This window comes from Pithys albifrons, chromosome 1, assembly GCF_047495875.1.
Source record: "Pithys albifrons albifrons isolate INPA30051 chromosome 1, PitAlb_v1, whole genome shotgun sequence".
In the NCBI taxonomy this organism is placed as follows: Eukaryota; Metazoa; Chordata; class Aves; order Passeriformes; family Thamnophilidae; genus Pithys; species Pithys albifrons.
The window spans coordinates 7,413,576-7,431,663 of record NC_092458.1 but is presented as its reverse complement, the minus strand read 5'-3'; the positions used below and the strand labels follow the sequence as shown (position 1 = coordinate 7,431,663).

The following is an 18,088-nucleotide window of genomic DNA, read 5'->3' as shown; positions in this document are numbered from 1 at the left end:
ACCACGCCAGATACTTCAATTGGTTAAAGGCTATCTCTCACAAGTCCCATGTTTATATTATTTCATCCTGGCTCTTTTCGTGCCCCTGCAGAGTCCTGTGAATTCCTACTATGTGAATTCTTGGGGAGTAACCTCCTCCCTACCAGCCACCAGCAGCTGAGCTCCTTGCTGGTTCTGGCTGATAGCTCAGTCTCACAGGGTTTTTCTATAGATCTGAATTGCTCACTTTTGATTTTACTGTAACAACACAAACCAGCTCATCAGGGTTGCTTCTTTAGGGCAAAGTGAACAAGAACTGCACTAATTTTAGATACAAGCACAGAAAGACCAAAATTCATCAATGGGTTCCACACTTTGTTTTAAATCCTGAGAGATTTATCTTAACTTCAACTGATTAGAAATGTGATAGCAATATTCACCCTGCAAATCCAGGAATCATACTGAGATTAGCTCAGTTGGTTAAAACTTGGTTGTAATAATGCCAAGGTCATGGGTTCAATCCCCTGTGTGGGTCATTGACTTAAGAGTTGGACTCGATGATCCTTGTGGGTCCCTTCTAACTCAGAATAGTCTGTGAGTCTGTGGTAAATTAGACATCTGAGCTTTTATTCCTTCCCCCTTGACTGGTGCTTCTCTAGAACTTTCACTGAGTTGAACAGAACCCCTGGGGGCAGTGCCTGCCACACCGTAGCACAGCTATAGCAGAGTAAAAGATCACAGGTGCTGTGTCCCCATATAAAAGGCTGCATCACAACATCCTCTGTGTCTAAGAGCAGGAACCAATGGCTGCCTCAAGAGCCTCAAGGCTTATGTATCCACTTCTGTTCTTTGCACTTCTTCACTTCCTTGTGTCGTGGACCAAGTTGCTCCTTCAGATCTACAGAGAAAGAACCTTCCTCGTTTGGATTATAATTGCTTGATCTAATAAAAAGAGGTTATCTGTCCACAAACCTCGCCTCAGTGCAGAGATACAATCATTGTAGCATTCTTAGCAGAAGGCAGCTGACTGTGGAGCTGCTTGCCAGGACTAATGAGACACAAACTCTGGTCAGAACAAAGTTCAGGACACACCTGCACAAGGAAAGGCTTTTGTTTGATAGTGGCAACAGAAGGTAGTTCTGTGGAATGAGCCCCACGTCACCATGCACCAGGATGAAAGTCAGAACTTACACAGCAATACTATACTCTTCCAGAATTTTGTTTCACATGGAGATACAAATCAAAAGATACAGAGTCAAGGCTTGAAAAACCTGCCTACTTGCAGCAAGTGAAAAGAGGAAAGGGATGAGTAAGCTGAGTTGGCTGAAGTAACAGATGCCTGTAAATATTTTGGAAGAGGAGAGGAGGAATCAGAAGTGCAGCAAAAGCCACATCCCATCCTGGGCATGTAAGAAGAAAGCTTGAAAAAAAGAAAAGCAGGTCTACATACACAGAGGAAGGCTGGTCTTACTGTAACCAGGAGTTGGCAGCAGAAATAAAATATTCATCTGGCACAGCAGGCAATAAGACAAAGAAAATTACAGGTATACCATCATAAACAGCCAACTACACTCACCTTCTCTACCTCAATGAGAAGGATTCAAGCTACAAACAAAATTTATTTTCTGTAGATCAGCATCCAAGCTTCTGACATGGGAACATGAATGGGATTTGAAATGGAAGTTCTCTCAAAAATGCAAGCAAACATTTTGGTACTGCCTCTGTGCACAGGCAAGGGGTCTTTGCTTTTAGACCCTTTTTATTGATGCACTGAACATTTCTGAACCAAAAGGAGAAAGGCAGCTAACACCAGAAGATGCAGAGATTCTTGTGCCTGATAAAACTTTTGAAGGCTCAGGGACAGATTACTTCAGTGTGACATGCCTGGAACCAGGAGCTAAATCCTGTACCACCTTATCAAAGCAGTGCTAGTTGATGTAAACCAAAAGGCTTTTCCTCTACAGACCTGACATCAGCAGTCCTTACAAGGTTGTGTAAACTACATCACAAGAAATTCTCACAGACCCAAACTGTATACTCAGTGACTGTCACTCAAACTCTACTTACAAATAAATATGTATATTTATTTATTGCACTGTTCCCTAATAACAGCACTCGGCATCTGCCAGACAATGCTGAAACAACTTTTTCCACCAAATGGCAGCCAAGAGGAACAAATTTGGTTTATTCTCTCAAGGCATGAAGTAATGGACTAGATTACAAGCTGGAAACAAAGAGGCGTGGCTGAATGCATTCATATCTAGTTGGCATTAAAGCTGTCTTTTAGCTGCTGAACAGTTATTCTATATTCCTTTAGGAGTTTTCCTTCTTTGGACTTTTCAGCTGTACAATTTTATGAAGGACTGTATAACAATCAACCTAAACATTGCTCCTCAAAATGAGATCCAACAGTTCTCAGTCATTGGGACTGAAATCAGAATAGGAAGATTGCAACTTCCAAGTGCTATCTTGTAACACAGGAGTTTTGACCAGGATTTCTCAGGATCTGTGCATCACCAGGAGGTATCTGGATTCATTTCAGTGCAGAATACACATTGGAAAACCACTTGAGGACTTCTGTCCATCTGCTTTTCTGAGTCTATAACTTAAGAAGGGTATCCCACTGCAATACCATGTTAACCAGTAGCTCCTGTGAAGACTAGAAAAATATTGCTCAGCCTATTTGTTTTTGTTACCTTTGATTTTCAAAGAGCTCTTTGATATGGTGATCCTCTATTTCTGATCTGTAATGCCTGAAGCAGAGGTTAAATAGCATGGAATGCATATTCTTTTCATTTCCACCTTCTTCCTCTTCAGGGTCTCCTTGCCTCCCCTGCAGCTGCCACAAGAAAAACTTCAGAGCTCCTTCAGCCCTCTGGGCTCCCACTGCAGGAGCAGGTGGGCTGGTGAGAGGTCGATTTCTGCTGGAGCTCATCTGATGGGCCCACCCTCCTCCATAGCACCATGTTTTTGTCTCCTTCCACTCCCAGGGCTGAATGGAGTAGGGTGAGCTTTACTGGAGCACCAAATGCAATAATTAATTACTGTATTGAGTGTAATTATGAAGGCAGAGCAAGGACCAGGCTAGAGCATGGGAATATGTATATAAGAAAGATGTATCCAAGTCTTCTGGATACATCTCTAACTTCTGTAACTGTAATCTGTGGGACTGTAGGAAACATATTGTATGCTTGCTGTGATCTTATACCCTACCTTTATGCTTTTTTCTGGCCCCCAGGGAAGACGCCAATGAAGGAGATACAGTTTCTCTCACTCAGGTGGCCATTCTTAGTCCTTTGTAGGCAGGAGTGAGTAGATGAGAACAGGGAATGAGGAAAATGCCATTGGAGAGACAAACAAAAAAGCCAATATCAAAAATCTCAAGAGTTAACCTAGTTGGATGTCAGCTCATCAATAGCACAGATGCACCAGTATCAGCAAGTAGGCACCAGATCTATGCAGTGCAGGGGTTTTCAGCAACAGAGAATTCAGGGGTCTTCCAGAAACATCACTGTGCTATTTTAAACACCTTTTCAGTTGCTATACATGGCCTGTAAGCTTGTCACTATGCTCTAGGGTGCATTCATTACAAGGAACTTTCGTTGCATGAAGACTTCTCTTGTAGTATTCAGTTCATATTCAGCATTTCAAACATACCAGTCATGACAAAAATTGGATTTGAAAGTGGATGTGCTTGTACTGTGTAACTTGACTTTCAGTTCTATTCACACATGACTTGGACAACTTCATCAGAGATTAAATACATTAAAATTCAAAGATAGGCTACTTATTCATTTTATGACATCCTTTGTCAGCATGAGAATTAAGCGAAGACTGGAAATAGGCAGTGACTATGTTATAAGAGCAGAGATTACAAAGACCTCAGAGGCAAAAAAACCCAACCCCAAACAGGGAAAATATATTCAAAGGCAGGAAAGAAATGCAAAATTGCCCTTAGATTATGAAAATTATTATGAAAACCAAACTCTTCCCATTATCTGTAAATGCCTCAATCTGTGCAGTTATTTCTGTTTCAAATTTTCTTTCAGTTCTGAAACTTGATAATGCCATAGAAACGCAACCTTTCTCTAAATAATTTCTCCTTATGCATCACCCAAAGGTTTCCATTCAGTGCCATAATCTGGCCTCAACGAGCCATGAAACACATCCTGGCCCACAACCCTGCAATCCAGCATTCACATCCAGACCCTCATCAAAAACTCATCTGTGCCAAAGGAAGGGCACCCATGTATTCACTGCACCATTAAACCACTTCCTCTGACTATTGAAAACTGCCATGTTTACTTATAACCACAGCACTTAGTGCTGCTAAACCCAGGAACATAATGGAAATACTTACATCTATTAATAGGCCATTAAGCATGGGGGAAAAGATGTCCTGTGGCTGAAGTAATAAATATTTTATTATTTATTATTATTAATTATATTAAGTATTAAATACAGTGAAGTACTAAAAGTCAAGAAACTAAACAAAAAAATAAAGCCCAACTCTCTTCTCTTTGGGAGAGGGAAAGGAGAACTAGCTCATCCATCATTTATTTTGGAAGCCATAATTGGCTCACTCTTTATCAACATTTTAAAGAGACCCAACAGCACATTCCAGTCCTCTCCCTGAAGTCTCCTTCCCCTGACACAGTGGGTCACACATAGATGTCACATTCAACATAAACAAGGGAATGAAAATACCTGGCAGGAGGCAGGCAAGCCACCAGCAACAGGGGAAGGAAAACACTTCCCATTAGCTGATACCACCCTCTCATGGGAAGAGAAACTACATCCATTTTCTTAAAATATGTAAAATCACAATAATGATGTGTGGATAAGCACTGCAATATTGCCCAATTTTCCCCTCTGAGACAAAAGGAAAGGCCCTCCTTAGGTGATTTGCCATGCAGCAAACTTAGAAGCGTGAAAAAATATTTTTAACACAACTGGATTTTTTTTCCAAAATGATGTTTATTTTACTGACAGTATGATTGTATATTAGAAGTTTATTCCAACTCAGCAATCACAGGTAGTTTATTCAGATGGGAGTATTCTCCTAACCATCACTTGATCTGTTCCTGAAGTGGGAAGGCAGCAGAGCTCCCCCCAGTAAGGCAGGGAGGATCCCCTCAGCACTCCTGCCAGAGCTACAGACCCAGACATGCCACAGCACCTTAGGAAAATTTGTATCTTTCTCTTTTGATCGAAGCCACATGAAGGATTTCAGTGTTCCACCACACCTACCAGCAAAGTTAACTGCAAACTATAAATATTTGAGTGAACATTTTGCTGAAATAAAGAAGAGCCCTGCGAGCTTCCGCTTGGCACGAGACAAGTAATTTGGTAATTCATATGGATTGAATGAAGCAAGGCACACTTCCAGGTCTCACCTAAGTGAAACAAAACCACAACACATCCTCCAGCATCTGGCATCAAAACAGAAAAAACAATCAGATTTGCTAATGTTAGTGCTGCTTTGTTGGAGACTTTTTGAGATGCTTTTACAGAGGCATCCACAAATCGATACATAATATCATGTATTTTTATCCAACACATCCTTTTTCACCTTATCAAACCCGAATTCTAGAGACTCATTTTATTTATTAAAATACTGGGGAAAAAAGGAGTTTGTAAAAGAAACCACTCAACAGAGAAAAGAAGATTTAAGAAGCTTCATAGGCTTTCTTCTTCTAAAATGCTTGGATGCACAATACACCAATGATGGTGGTAAGGTTACGGAGGATAAAAATCTTTTTTTTTCTTTTCTTTTTTTTTTTTTTTTGTGCAAGTAGATGTATTAACATGCACATGAGGCCAAGAGACAGCTGGCTCTGGCACAAAGTACCAACTCAGAAGGCATCCTGGACTAAAATGCTCATCATATCAAACCAAGTTAATACATATTCAGTGGACTGGTCCTCTTGGAAGGCAAATGCAAGCACACAGGAATTACTTCACAGAACAACAGATGCAATTATTACTGAAGGGGTTGGCTTCAAAATCTTGGGCAATTTCACCTATTTCTGTATTCAAAATACAGAAAAATAAGAGTTTCCAGATTTTTCACAAAAGGGGGGGGGGGGAAAAAGATTTGAATGTTTAAAACTGTGCCAAACATGTATTTACTCTTGTAATGAAAAACAGAAACTTCAGCAAGTTAAACCCTCTGTAATGCACAGGAAACAATCTCTTCAGTTGAATCATTACAAGACATTCCGTTCAACACTGTTTTTTCCCATTGTTATGCACATATGCATAACACTGGAACACCAAAAGTTGCATTTTCCTTCTTGTAACAAGGAATGAATTTAACAAGAGTGAAACATTAATAAGAAGTTTGCTACTGACATCTTTATGCCCAGAAAAATAACGTGAAACCACAGCAAAACACAAACTTGGGTCCGCTGAGAAAAACAGTTTAAAACAACACTACTTCTAAGCAAACAGCTACAATGCAAATGTGCAAACCCTGCACAACATCAGGAATGCCTCCACTATTCATCACTGCTTCGGACATTCTCACTGAAAAGCTGCTAAAAAAAGCAAACAGGAGTCTACCTGCTATGAAGCTGAAGTTTATGCAAAGATCACAAAAATGCTTTATCAGTCTCAGTAAAGGAGATGTTTGTCTGTAGCACCTCAATACCACAAGAATAATCAGCTTCCTCTTGATCAAAGGAAAACAGACACCAACACATGAAAGCAGTAGCTAAAACCTTCAGATATATGAGTGCAAAAGAGAGACTGATGTCCCAGAATTTAGGGCAAAACATTTCCACACAGTTTGATCTGACATTTGGCAAGCAAAGATGGTATGCACGAAATAATACATTAAATGAAAAGAAGCACAATACATCACAAGACTTTGACTTGCAGAGGACATAGCTAATAAATAGTTATGGGAAAGTGTAACTACTGTGGATAATGCACTTAAAAGTAGTGGGAAGAAAATAAACTAAGATGTGACCAACAAGCACTTTAATATATTTTTTCATTACAACTGCAAAAGTCCGAAATGTAGAAGCATTATGCATGTACATACATAGAATACAGAAGACAACTCAAAACCAGAAGTAATTACTAATGAAACATTTTGATTACTATTTAACTGCAACAAGAAGTACTTTACTAAGATTCTTACAACATTCAGAGCCACAGAGCATTCTGGCTGCTAGGGGCTTAGGATCTTGACAGCTTTTTGATATAAATGAAGAAAACCCAAAACTGTACTATTTCAATGACAGACACAAAGTCTGTCAGATATGTTACAGTCTTTTAAATAGCATAACAATAATCTGGAGGGTTTAAATTTTTTTCCCATTTTAACAGTTAGATAAATTTCCACTTAGTGGAACCCACTTATCTCTTATCTTTACTCAGCAACACATCATCATCATTAATCATTGTGGAGATAAAACACAGTGAAAGGTATTTCTAAATATTCTCTCTAAAGTCAGTCCAGGGTAATGCTATGCTGTAAAGTCCCTCTGTGACTACCCAAGATTTCAAGTCACTTTTTTCACTGCTGTTTGAACACAACATAGTGGGAAAACTAACACATACCATGTTCCTCCGTGCACTAATTCCAGTCACAGAAAACACACTGGCAATATATCCTGTTGGTAATACATCAAGTTGTACTAGAAATACCAAACACAAGTCAATTACAGCAAAATAAGGCAGAAATTATCTAAATTGTTATAAGCCATGTAGATTAAAAAAACCTGTTGCAGTTCTATGCTGGTTTAAAGGCGAACCAGCAGGGGAAATGAACTCACCACGAGAGAGATTATAAGTCAGACCTAAAATTTAATAATAATATTACAATAAAAACACTGACACAAAAGGGAAATTGCTTTCAACTCACAAAAACCCAGCAGTATAACCCAGTGTCCTGGGGCACAAACCCAAGGGGGTTTGTTTGCCCTTGTGCTGAGACCCCTGTGGCTCCCCCAAGTCCAGAGCAAAAGGAAATGAAAAACCTATTGGTGCAGGCGAGGGCTGTGGTCTGGGTGAGAGCAGTGATCTCCTCCTGTCAAGGTCCTGCTGCTCCTCTGGATTCAATGAGAAGTTACCAAAGTCTTCTTACCCACCACTTATGTACCCTCAGGGAGCACCCAGTCCCTCCCCCTGGGCGGGGACTCACACAATGGGTGATTAACTCTGGAGCCAGGGGGTATTGAACTGTTGATGGCCCATTAGCAGCTCCGCCCCCTCAGGCTGGGTGTGAGGGTGATAATGGCTCCCTGGACAGCTGCTGCTAATGGCCCATTGTCCTTGGGGAATGAATAGAGGGGGTAGAATACACAGCTTTGATCACCCCCACACAGTGTCAAGTGGTCCCTCCTGCTCAACTAGGACAAGTTCTGAAAGAATTTTGCTTTTCATTACTCCAGTATCCTTGGCAGAGATACGGCATTACTACTCCTTCCATTATTTAAGTATATTATCCAGATTTTTCCTCTCAAGCAGCAGGAGATAGCCACAAGAAAGTTAAATCTGAGTGTGTAATACAAGTGCTTTTAACATACTCACTGACCCAAATCACTGTACCACAGTGCCCTGAGAGCCAAGTATAACCTGTCACACACACGTCACCTGAAAGGAAACTACATCAAACAGGACCCAGAAGATACACAGAGCTCACAAAACCTGGAGTCAGCAGGCTGAGAATAACTGTGACAGCCAACTAAAGAAGGAAGATGGAAACCAGGAGGAGACAACTGGAGTTGGTTGTAACTCAGTGCAGTTAGCATTCCCAAAATTTGCATTAGCTTCCTGATCAGCTTTATCTCCCTCTAACCTGTACAGCCCAGTTACCTACAAAAATTCCATAAAATGTTACTCAAAAAATCCAAAGCAGCACTATATAAATGGATATAGAACTTAAACTGAGACTGCTCGACAGCTTGAAGCAGTCACAAGCAAAGGGCTGAAAACTGCAGCATCCTATCAGAGTAGATGCAAAGACTAGATTACATGAGGAGAGGTCAAGATAACTAAAACAGAGAAAAGCTAAATAAGCTACTCAGCAATACTGTCACTGGGACCTTCTGGTAGAGGTGAAACACACAAAAAGGAAATAAGACTTTTTTTTCTAACCACCTAAATAACCCAGAATTAAACAGAATTAAAAGCCTTGCTTTGAAAATTTTGTAGCCTTAAAACACATTTGTGAATGACAAATATGATTTTAAAAGCATTTTCCCTGTCAGTTTTGCTCCACAGGCATCAAACGACTGATAAACAAGAAAGTTATAATTGTATTTTATTTATTCATGAGACTAAAAAAAGCCTTACTACATAAATCTTCATACAATATCAACATGCAGGATATATAGTTTCATTTACATTAAATATGCACATGCCCTTCAATTAGTATGTCTAGAAATAATTAATATAAAAAAGCATTCCTGATGTCTTTCCAGAGTTACTGCTATGCCAGCCACCAAATGGAGGTATGTGACACTATACAAGTGTCTCATAAACACCAAAGTTTTCACTTTTCTTTCACATGTGGTTTTCAACTGATGCACCCTTTATTTCTGCAATCCTGAAATCCAAAAGCAAGATGCTTTGTTTCACTGCAGTTTAATGAACTCTTTAAAAGGGATTTGACTTTTGCTTTTTGAAGGACAGAGACCAAGTCTGACAATGGTACAATAGTTTAAGTACCAGATGGTAACCTTGAGAATATGTAGCCCATTAAACGGTCCTAAATTAAAGCAAATGCTTGCAATGGTAACATCACATGAAATGCAGCACTTGAATTAACGTGGGGAATAAACAACTTTGAGTGTCCCTATATGAGAGAAAATAGCATAGTACAAAAAGAATGTAACTATGGGTTGGTTAAGTAATTTTGGCCTATAAGAAATCAGTTGGACAAACACTGAGATCAAGAGAAACGCACACAGCAGTTTTAAAGTGATACACACATCAATTCCTTTCACACAAATTGCTTTTGTGATATACAGGCACAATGTGGCATTTTTTCTAAAAATTCATTTGGGGTGACCATGTCTTCTGTAAGAATAAAAAACTCCAAATCATTTTGGTTTGAAGATCAAAGTGTCCAGGATTTCTGTCTTTCAGCACATACCTTAAGCAAATCTCACTGGACAGCAAAAGGGAAGATGAGAGATTCAATACTGAGCAGCTTGTCCTTCAAATGCTCTTTAGTCATTACCTTTACTACAGACAGCAGAGGCAATAATGTCTGTGTTTTGGTCACCTAACACTCTTTCTAACAAAAAGATTCCTACAGTGTCTTCTCAGGCTGTAGCCTCTCTTTTGTTTACCTCATGCCTTTAATTTCTGGCAAAGTGATATACTTGAGTTCTGCAAATATTATTTGCTTGTGCACAGAAGTCTGCTCCTTGTTTTCAGAATTATAAACAGGTGAACAATATTCTCTTTCTGAGTAGTCAGGAGATGCAAATACCTTCCTTACCGAAGGCTTGTTTGCTACCGCTTGTCTGGGCACACAGTCTGAAGTGCAGGACGTGCTAAATGTCCTTCCTCTCTTTCCACTGCCATCCTCGCAGTTCCATCAGCATTGGAGCATCCCCAGATGAACACTTGGACACTACCAGAGAACTACAAGTTTAGGAAGGGGAACAGTGGCCACAGTCACTGCCCATTGCTGGGGCAGCACCCTTTGGGGGGGCAACATTGTGGGAAGGAGCATTTTACTTTGGAACACAGAGGTAAGATTCTTCCTACCCCTATGAACAAGATGAGGACTCCAGAACCAAGACATATACACAAATATGTGAATTATAAGAACATCATTTCCACTTCCATATTAATGATTCCGGCTGTTGTGCTTGCTACAAAATTGGTAAGTCGCAAAAAAAAAAAAAGTCCCATTATCTGCTGCAGCAGATCCAAATCCCACCCATATGGCTGTCTGTAAAACACACCACACACAGTCTTTCATGCCACATCATATGTGATCTCCTAGCAGACAACTCAAATAACAAATTTGGCTAAGACCACTCTACATTGCCTTGCTTGGGCATTAGTGTTCAAATGCCAGTTCTAGACCACAAGTGATTGCATCTGCTTGTGCCTGTCCACGCTCCACAACACAACCCATTTGATATCACCTTTAATTATACCACGTGCTGCCTTTTCTATGGATTCCCAATCTCATACAGGGTGAAAAATAGATGATGTACTGGTCTATATAATAAGTGAATTTATTTTTCAACGTTTGCCTCTAAAATTAAGAGCAGAAACTAGAAAAACACAGAAAGAAAAATGTCCGGGAAGAGTGCAAGTGAATATTTCACAGAGAATCCCAAATTTGTTTTGCTCCCTTCTCTTCCACGTGAAACATGAAAAAATGGAGACACAAGACCAAAGAGAGACTGACTGCTCATCTGCAACAGCAGAAGCCGTGAGTGCTGAGCACAAGGAAAGGGCGAGGAACAGCAAACACAGGTGTTCCCATCTCCCTTCTTGGCTCCTCACAGTGTTACCTCAGAGAAGGCAAAGTCTCAGATTCATCTTCCCACTCCATAAATTTGGGATAATACTTCCAAAGAATTGTAAAGCTACTTTTAGTCACTACAAGGGCTTAGGACAAGCAGGAAATGAATTCCCTCTTATGTCCCAGGTTTAGATGGTTTACCATCCACAAAACAGAGACTCCATATCAGATAATAAAGGTAAAAGTATAATGAGCAGCTACCTAACCCCTAATCACCGTTCACCTCACACCTGAAGCCCAGGAGAGGTCATGTGAAGAAAGAGCAGGTTGGTCTAACCCTGACACCTACACGGGAAGCCAAGAGCAAGGTCAGGACCACGAGCCCTGGCCACATCTCCTGGTGCTGGGACTTGATCCCACGCCAGGTGTTAGTTACTCCACATGCCGAAGCAGCCTCCACCACATCTCAACACACCCTTTTTGCCCTCGGAAATTAAAAGTTACGTTCGCTGAGCAACGAGGAGGGACCTTAACCAGGAGCCGTGCCTGTACAAGGGCTCCGAGTGAGGCGTTCACGCTCGATACCAGCTCAACCAGTTTGCTGCCCGGGCTGGGCAGCACCGGCACAGGCAGGCCCAGGCACCGCCGAACAGAGGTTTGTGAATCGCTCCCTCCCCGCTCCGCGCTCCGGGGCACGGCCGGGCACCGCCGGCGGCGGGGAACCCGCGGCGGCACAAAAGCCGCCTCATGGCCAACACCTCCCGCACCACAAAGGGCAAGGAAAAGGTTCGCCGAGAGCGCCGGACGAGCCCTGCCCCGTGTCCCCTCCGGGGGGGGGGGGCCGTCCGGCGCCGGCAGCCCCGGCGGGCACAGCGCGCCCGATCCCTCGGGGATGGCAGCTGGACCGCCCGGCACCTGCGATCCCCGAGGCGCCGATAGCGCCGGACGGGAGAGGAGGGGACGGGACGGCGCCGGGAAAACCGCGGGATGCGGGAGCAGCCGGAGGGATGCGGGGCCGTGGACCGTCCCTTACCTGTGGCCCGCGGGTGGCTGCGCGCAGCCCCCGGCTCCGACATCTTCCGCGGCGAGGCCGGTGCTGGCGCTGCTGCCGGTCCTGGGGCTCCGCTCCGCTCCGCTCGGCTCCTCCGCGGCCCCGCGGCCGCCGCACAGGCGCAGTGCCCGCCCCCGGCACCTGACACGGCGGGGAGGAGCGGCAGAGCGCGGCCCCAGGGCCGCCAGGTGCTGAGGCTGGTGCCGGTGCCGGTGTCGGTGTCAGTGCCGGTGCCGCCCCGCCCCGCCGCGGGGCACGCCCGGTGTGTCCCTGGGACCAAACAACGCGTGCCCTTCGGCTCCCCGCGGCACTCTGGCCGTTTTCCCGGATTTTCCTATCCAGCTGTTTGCAGCCTCGGGTGAATCGGTGGCACCAGCGAAAGGCTCAAGTGTGTCCCTCTCATCCAGCTGCGCTCCCGTTCGCCCCACGGGCGGTCCTTGAGGCCGGGCTGGCCCTGCAGCGGCAGGATCGCTTCGTACTCGAGCTTAGAAGAGGAGGAATAAAGAAACATCTTCTTTGTTTCTCTTCATCACCTAACACGCTGGTGATGGAACCCGCCCTTTAACACACACCTTGCATATTTCTTTTGCTCCCACTCTCCTCTTTTTGCTGCTTCTGGACCACGCTGGGATTCGGCAGGGAGACAGAATCACAGCTGGCCCGGGACGTATGGCCTTGGGGCAGCTCCAGCTCCAATATCCCAAAACATCGTCGAAACTGGTGATAGATTCCAAGCACCTTATTGACTCATCTTCACTGCCAGTTTACCGAAATTTAGATATAAAACATATTTAGTCCTCACACTTGCCTTTTGTATGCCTTTTGTTCTCTTCTTTTTTTGCCAAGCAATTATATTGCCTTTATATTCTTTACCTGTAAATACAGAACATAGTCAACATAAGGGGATGGAGGAGGAAAGTCTTTGCTGTTTGGTTTTCTGTTGTTGTTTTGTTTGTTTGTTTGTTTGTTTGTTTTAAAAGCATTTGCTTTGGTATTCCTGCTGCGTCTTCCAGTAAATCACTTTTTCTTATTAAGTGCAAATTACTCTGCTGGGGCACAGGGCAACAGTTCATCTTCCATCTACACATTCAAATAGTGTCCTTGTGTTTGGGTTCACACACCCCAATAAAGTTAAACTACATAGATTTAGGTTTTCTGGTCCATATAGTAACAATTATTTTTAATGTTGCCTTATCAATGAAATTATTAATTTTCCTTTTTTATAACTCTGTCAAATTGTCGTTTTCATGCCAGCTGTTTCTCAGGCCAACCTTTGGTCAAAGAGCTCTACTTAAAATTATTCTACCTGTCTAAAGATTAAATTATACAGTTTTGCTCATGTTACAGAAGCAAAACCATACCTGTCTTACTGTAGCTGTTACTCTTGATTTCCAGAGGCACCTTTGGCAACAAAAACAAAAGAAGGAAGACTGTCATGTAATCTTAATTAATCTTTAGCCTATTGGTGTCTGACAAAGACACAGGAAAGAACAGCTGGTCTCAGTGCAAGCTATATGGGCTTAATGAAAGACAGGATGAATTTCCAAGACTGGGGATTAGGAAAGAGAGGAATGGATGTGAGGCATATGAAGTGGCAGGAAAAGATGGGAATGTAGGCACAAGCTGGAGAAAGGGATATAAGGGTATCTGCAAGGAGCGTATTCGGGCACTAGGCTGTAGCCAGTGTTTGGGTGGAGAGGGATGGAGAGCCTGCCCCGCGGGACCAGTGCTGGCTCTCAAGTGATCGTGGAGCCCCTAAGCATAGCATGTCACATGGAGAAATAAGTATTCTCCTACTATTGTAATTTCTTCTGATAGCTGGTTCACAGCACTCAGACTGGGTGACATGCAGTCAAAAAAGAGAGATTTTAAAGAAAACTGAAGGAAACTATACAGAAAACATTAAAGCTCCAAAGATAAAACCCTCTCTACAATATGTTATGTAGTATGTGATATGAGTCAGTTTTTAAATTATCTTTGCAGAGTGATTTTTTTCACAAGACTCCTGCATCATTCAGTGCAAAGGATGTGTTTAATTAATGTATAGTTCTTCAATGTTTCTCTTCATTTTCATCATGTAAAGTGGAATCTTTCATGTCATATTCAGTGTACATTCTTCAAACCCTGACTTGAAGGCAGGTTAATTAATTTCCGTGATGACTTTCCTGCGGTACCTTCATAATTCCTTCAAACATTAATAAATTTAACTTTGTAACAGCCTTCTAAGTTGAAGTGGTACTATTACCATATTTTACACCCACAGAAGAACTAACGGAAGGTAGATGTGTCTGCAGTTGTTTGTAGCTGTTTGTTAATTCTTTTATGTTATGGAGTCTGACAGGTTGTTTTCAAGCAGGGAGCAGTGGATTTAATACAGTGTGCCTCCACCAGCACCTAAGGAACAAGATCATAACTGTTTGTGCTCAGGTTTTTTTCATATTCAACCTTTAAAAAAGGAAGTTATGAACAGTTTAATTTTGCCCTTACTTCACAGAACAAAATTATTTTCCTGATTAGAGCAGCTAAAGAGCCTTTTCCAGCTGTGGTAAGGCTACAGCCAGTGTCTGGATGCTCAGAATTGGAGATGTCACTGTGTTTCTCCCTAACTCTCCACACCCCACCTTTCTTTATCATCCATTCCTATCAATGGAAGGAAACCATCCTAGAGGTGGCACATCACCAGCAGCAATGTGAGGGTCCACTTTTGAGTGATAGGGAAAGGATTACACAACCTGACAGTCCTACAGCCTTTGGGAGCTGAGGGATGGGATCAGAAAGTTTCTCCTCACCTCCAGAGCCAGGAGCATTAATAATCACAGTGCTGCCTGTGAGGGCAAGGAGACAGCAGAGAGAAACTGTGTGTTTGCTGAGCATTGGCAAGCCTTTTACCAGCCTCTTATCAGCAGGTCTCTGGCGTGAATTATAAAGCAGTGCAGGAATTTTCCCAAGCACAACTAATCTCTGTAAGGCACATCACACTGAGCACTCTGATTGGGAAAGTGTTTATTGCAGACACTTTGGTTATTCTGCTTGCTTCACCTGATGCCCAGTTTGTCCTTCTGTGTCCTCTGGTAATACTTGTTCCAGATTGTTGTGTTCTGAAGCATTTTCCTTTCTTCTATGGTGTGTTGTGTGCTGTTAAAACCAACACCACTTTGGGTTTCTTTTGTGGAAGATATTTCTCCCCTTGTACCACACATTTTTAGTAGGTACTGTATTTTAACAGATCTATGCAAATACTCATACATGTGCTACAGTAGGTGTTGGTCAAACTAAGCAGGTGGAAATCTCAGAGGTAAATTTGCAGAGAAGTAAAGTCTTAAAGTCAGCTCAGGATGCAGACAAAGAAGCTGGAGGGTACTGCTACTTTTACCACCTTAACAGACACTCAAATAAAAATTGTTAAAAATGTAAACTCCTTTTGAAAATATTGCCTTCTTTTCTCAGTGTTTTTTAGGTGGTTGTATGTATGCAACCAAAGCCACCTCTCCCCAGGAATGCTTCTGAGGGGAAAATAGAATAATGAGTCCTGAGCAAACTGGCCAAATTCACAACATTACAAATCTATGTTAGTCCACAGTTTTTGCTCTCCTTTACCATTTTGAATCAATAACCAAAAAGCTGGGAACCCAAAAAGAGTATGGCAAGCAGAATGGCTGCCTGTGGGATTTCTGTTGGAGTGACTGGCTCTAATAAATGCTGAGTGTCAGAAATGGTAAATCCACTTCTTTGAGGTGGTTTATCTGCTTTAACTTCAAATTCATCCTTCCTTTTCTGAAACTCCTGCAAGTCTAGTGCCTCATAATTTCTGGATGAAATTAAATGCTTGCACCAAAGTATTTTTACAAGCAATGCAAAAAAGAAGTACTCCTCTTCATCAGGTAGGTTTGTGTCCTCCAAAAGAAACAGAACATGACTCAGAAGTTAAAAAGAGTGTTTTCACAAATATATCAGAAACTGAAGAAAGCTGGTGGGTATAACTGACTATAGTTATTCCTGATTGTTGAAAGATTAACTCAGCATCTTAAGACCTCCCCTAAAATAGACTACAAGAGCATGTAGGGATAGGACAAGGGGGAATGACTTTAAACTGAAAGAGGGCAAGGCTAGTTTAGGTATTAGGAAGAAATTCTTTACTTTGAGGGTGGTGAGGCACTGGAATGCGTTGCCCTAAGAAATTGGGGATGTTCCACCTCTGAAAATGTTCAAGGGCAAGTTGGATGGAACTTTGAGTGACTTTTGTCTAGTGAAAGGTGTCCCTGCTCATTGCAGAGGGATTGGACTAGATGATCTCTGAGAGATCCCTTCCAACTCAAACTATTCTATGATTATGTGACATGACAGAAATGCTTATGGACTAATTGACTGATAATTAATATTCCTCATGAGGGATCAATCTTACACAAAAAAATCACAGGCAATGAGTCAATAAACTGACACATTATGATAACCAAGAAAATCTTTTTTCCAGTCACTTGAAATCTTTCCATAAAATGTGTTGGTGGTGTCAGTCTTGAAGGGACATACTGACAGCAAAATGGTGCTCTGTTTCAAAACCACAGTTTTGAAAGCAGAACTCATGGTTGTATTTCTGAGGGACTTCTGTCTTTTAGTCATGAGTGTTTGTATAAAAAATAGTTGAATTTGCCCTGGTGAAATGGCTTCAATTTCTGTTCTCTCACTGCCTAAGAAGCCACAGATATTCACAAGCATTAAATGGTCTTTTTACATTTCCTTGATTGGAAAGCAGGAACAACGTGCAGCTTAGTCTGGAAAAGCTTGAATTACATCTGTCTGCTTTATTTTTGTGGATTTACATATCTAAGAAGTGTCATTCAGTGAGTAATATCAGCCTAAAGTTAAAATAATTTTTAGGATGAATCATGATGGTTTGCATTTGTATTTGTTATTTGGCATGTGAAAAGTGTATTAGTTCTCCAAGTGAAAATATATGTTAACAAACCCCTACATTGTTATATCACACATCTTCTACCCCAATATCCTATGCCATATATGATTTTTTATGCTTCCAAATGCCTTGAACTAGAGGCATATTTTCGCTTGCCTCACACTTTCATCTTTTGAAGTTCAGCCATAGCTATTTGATTTGGAAAAGGTTGACACTAATGGGGTTGATCTTCTCAAAAATAAGTGAAAATAGAGCAAGAGAGGAACTCTCTCATCACTTTGTGCTTTGTTATTTACTGACAGCACAGGTATTTTAAATCATGTACAAACATAGCCCTGGTATACACACCCTGCTTTACTGAGCATGGTAATGAGATAGACAGTAGTGGAATGCAGCACAAACCTATTTTATATCTGGTTTAAACCAAATATTTTTTTCATCAATGTTTCATTGAAAGAGTGGTATATATTGTTTCTCCAGTCCCCCTGGAAAATATGGCTTTCCTTATTTGCCACCAAACTCATGGTCTTGTGCAGATTCAAACCCTGTGAGCCATGAATCTTAAGAGCTGTGTCATTAGTGCCTTTGCAGATTTGTGAGCAGGTATCACTGGGGAATATGAACGACTTAGATTTTGATGAGTTTTGCATTGCTTTTGATTCTGGGATTAAACTAAACGTTATTTACTGCAATATTAGCAAACAAA

The 18,088-nt window shown here is 41.8% G+C and overlaps 1 protein-coding gene across 4 annotated transcripts in view; it reads right to left on the bottom strand.

Moving 5' to 3' along the window:
• The window catches only part of MAP7D2 (MAP7 domain containing 2), an 86,170-nt gene extending 73,412 nt beyond the window's left edge, over window positions 1-12,758 (bottom strand). For 3 of the 4 annotated variants that reach the window (XM_071553072.1, XM_071553005.1, XM_071553136.1), the window contains exon 1: window positions 12,456-12,615. In XM_071553072.1, the coding sequence (XP_071409173.1) occupies window positions 12,456-12,498 (43 nt within the window). In that variant the 5' untranslated portion in view covers window positions 12,499-12,615. Of the gene's footprint in view, window positions 1-12,455 lie in introns of all 4 variants that reach the window. The other variant, XM_071553291.1, reaches the window with a different exon arrangement.
• Between the last annotated feature and the right edge of the window lie 5,330 nt (window positions 12,759-18,088).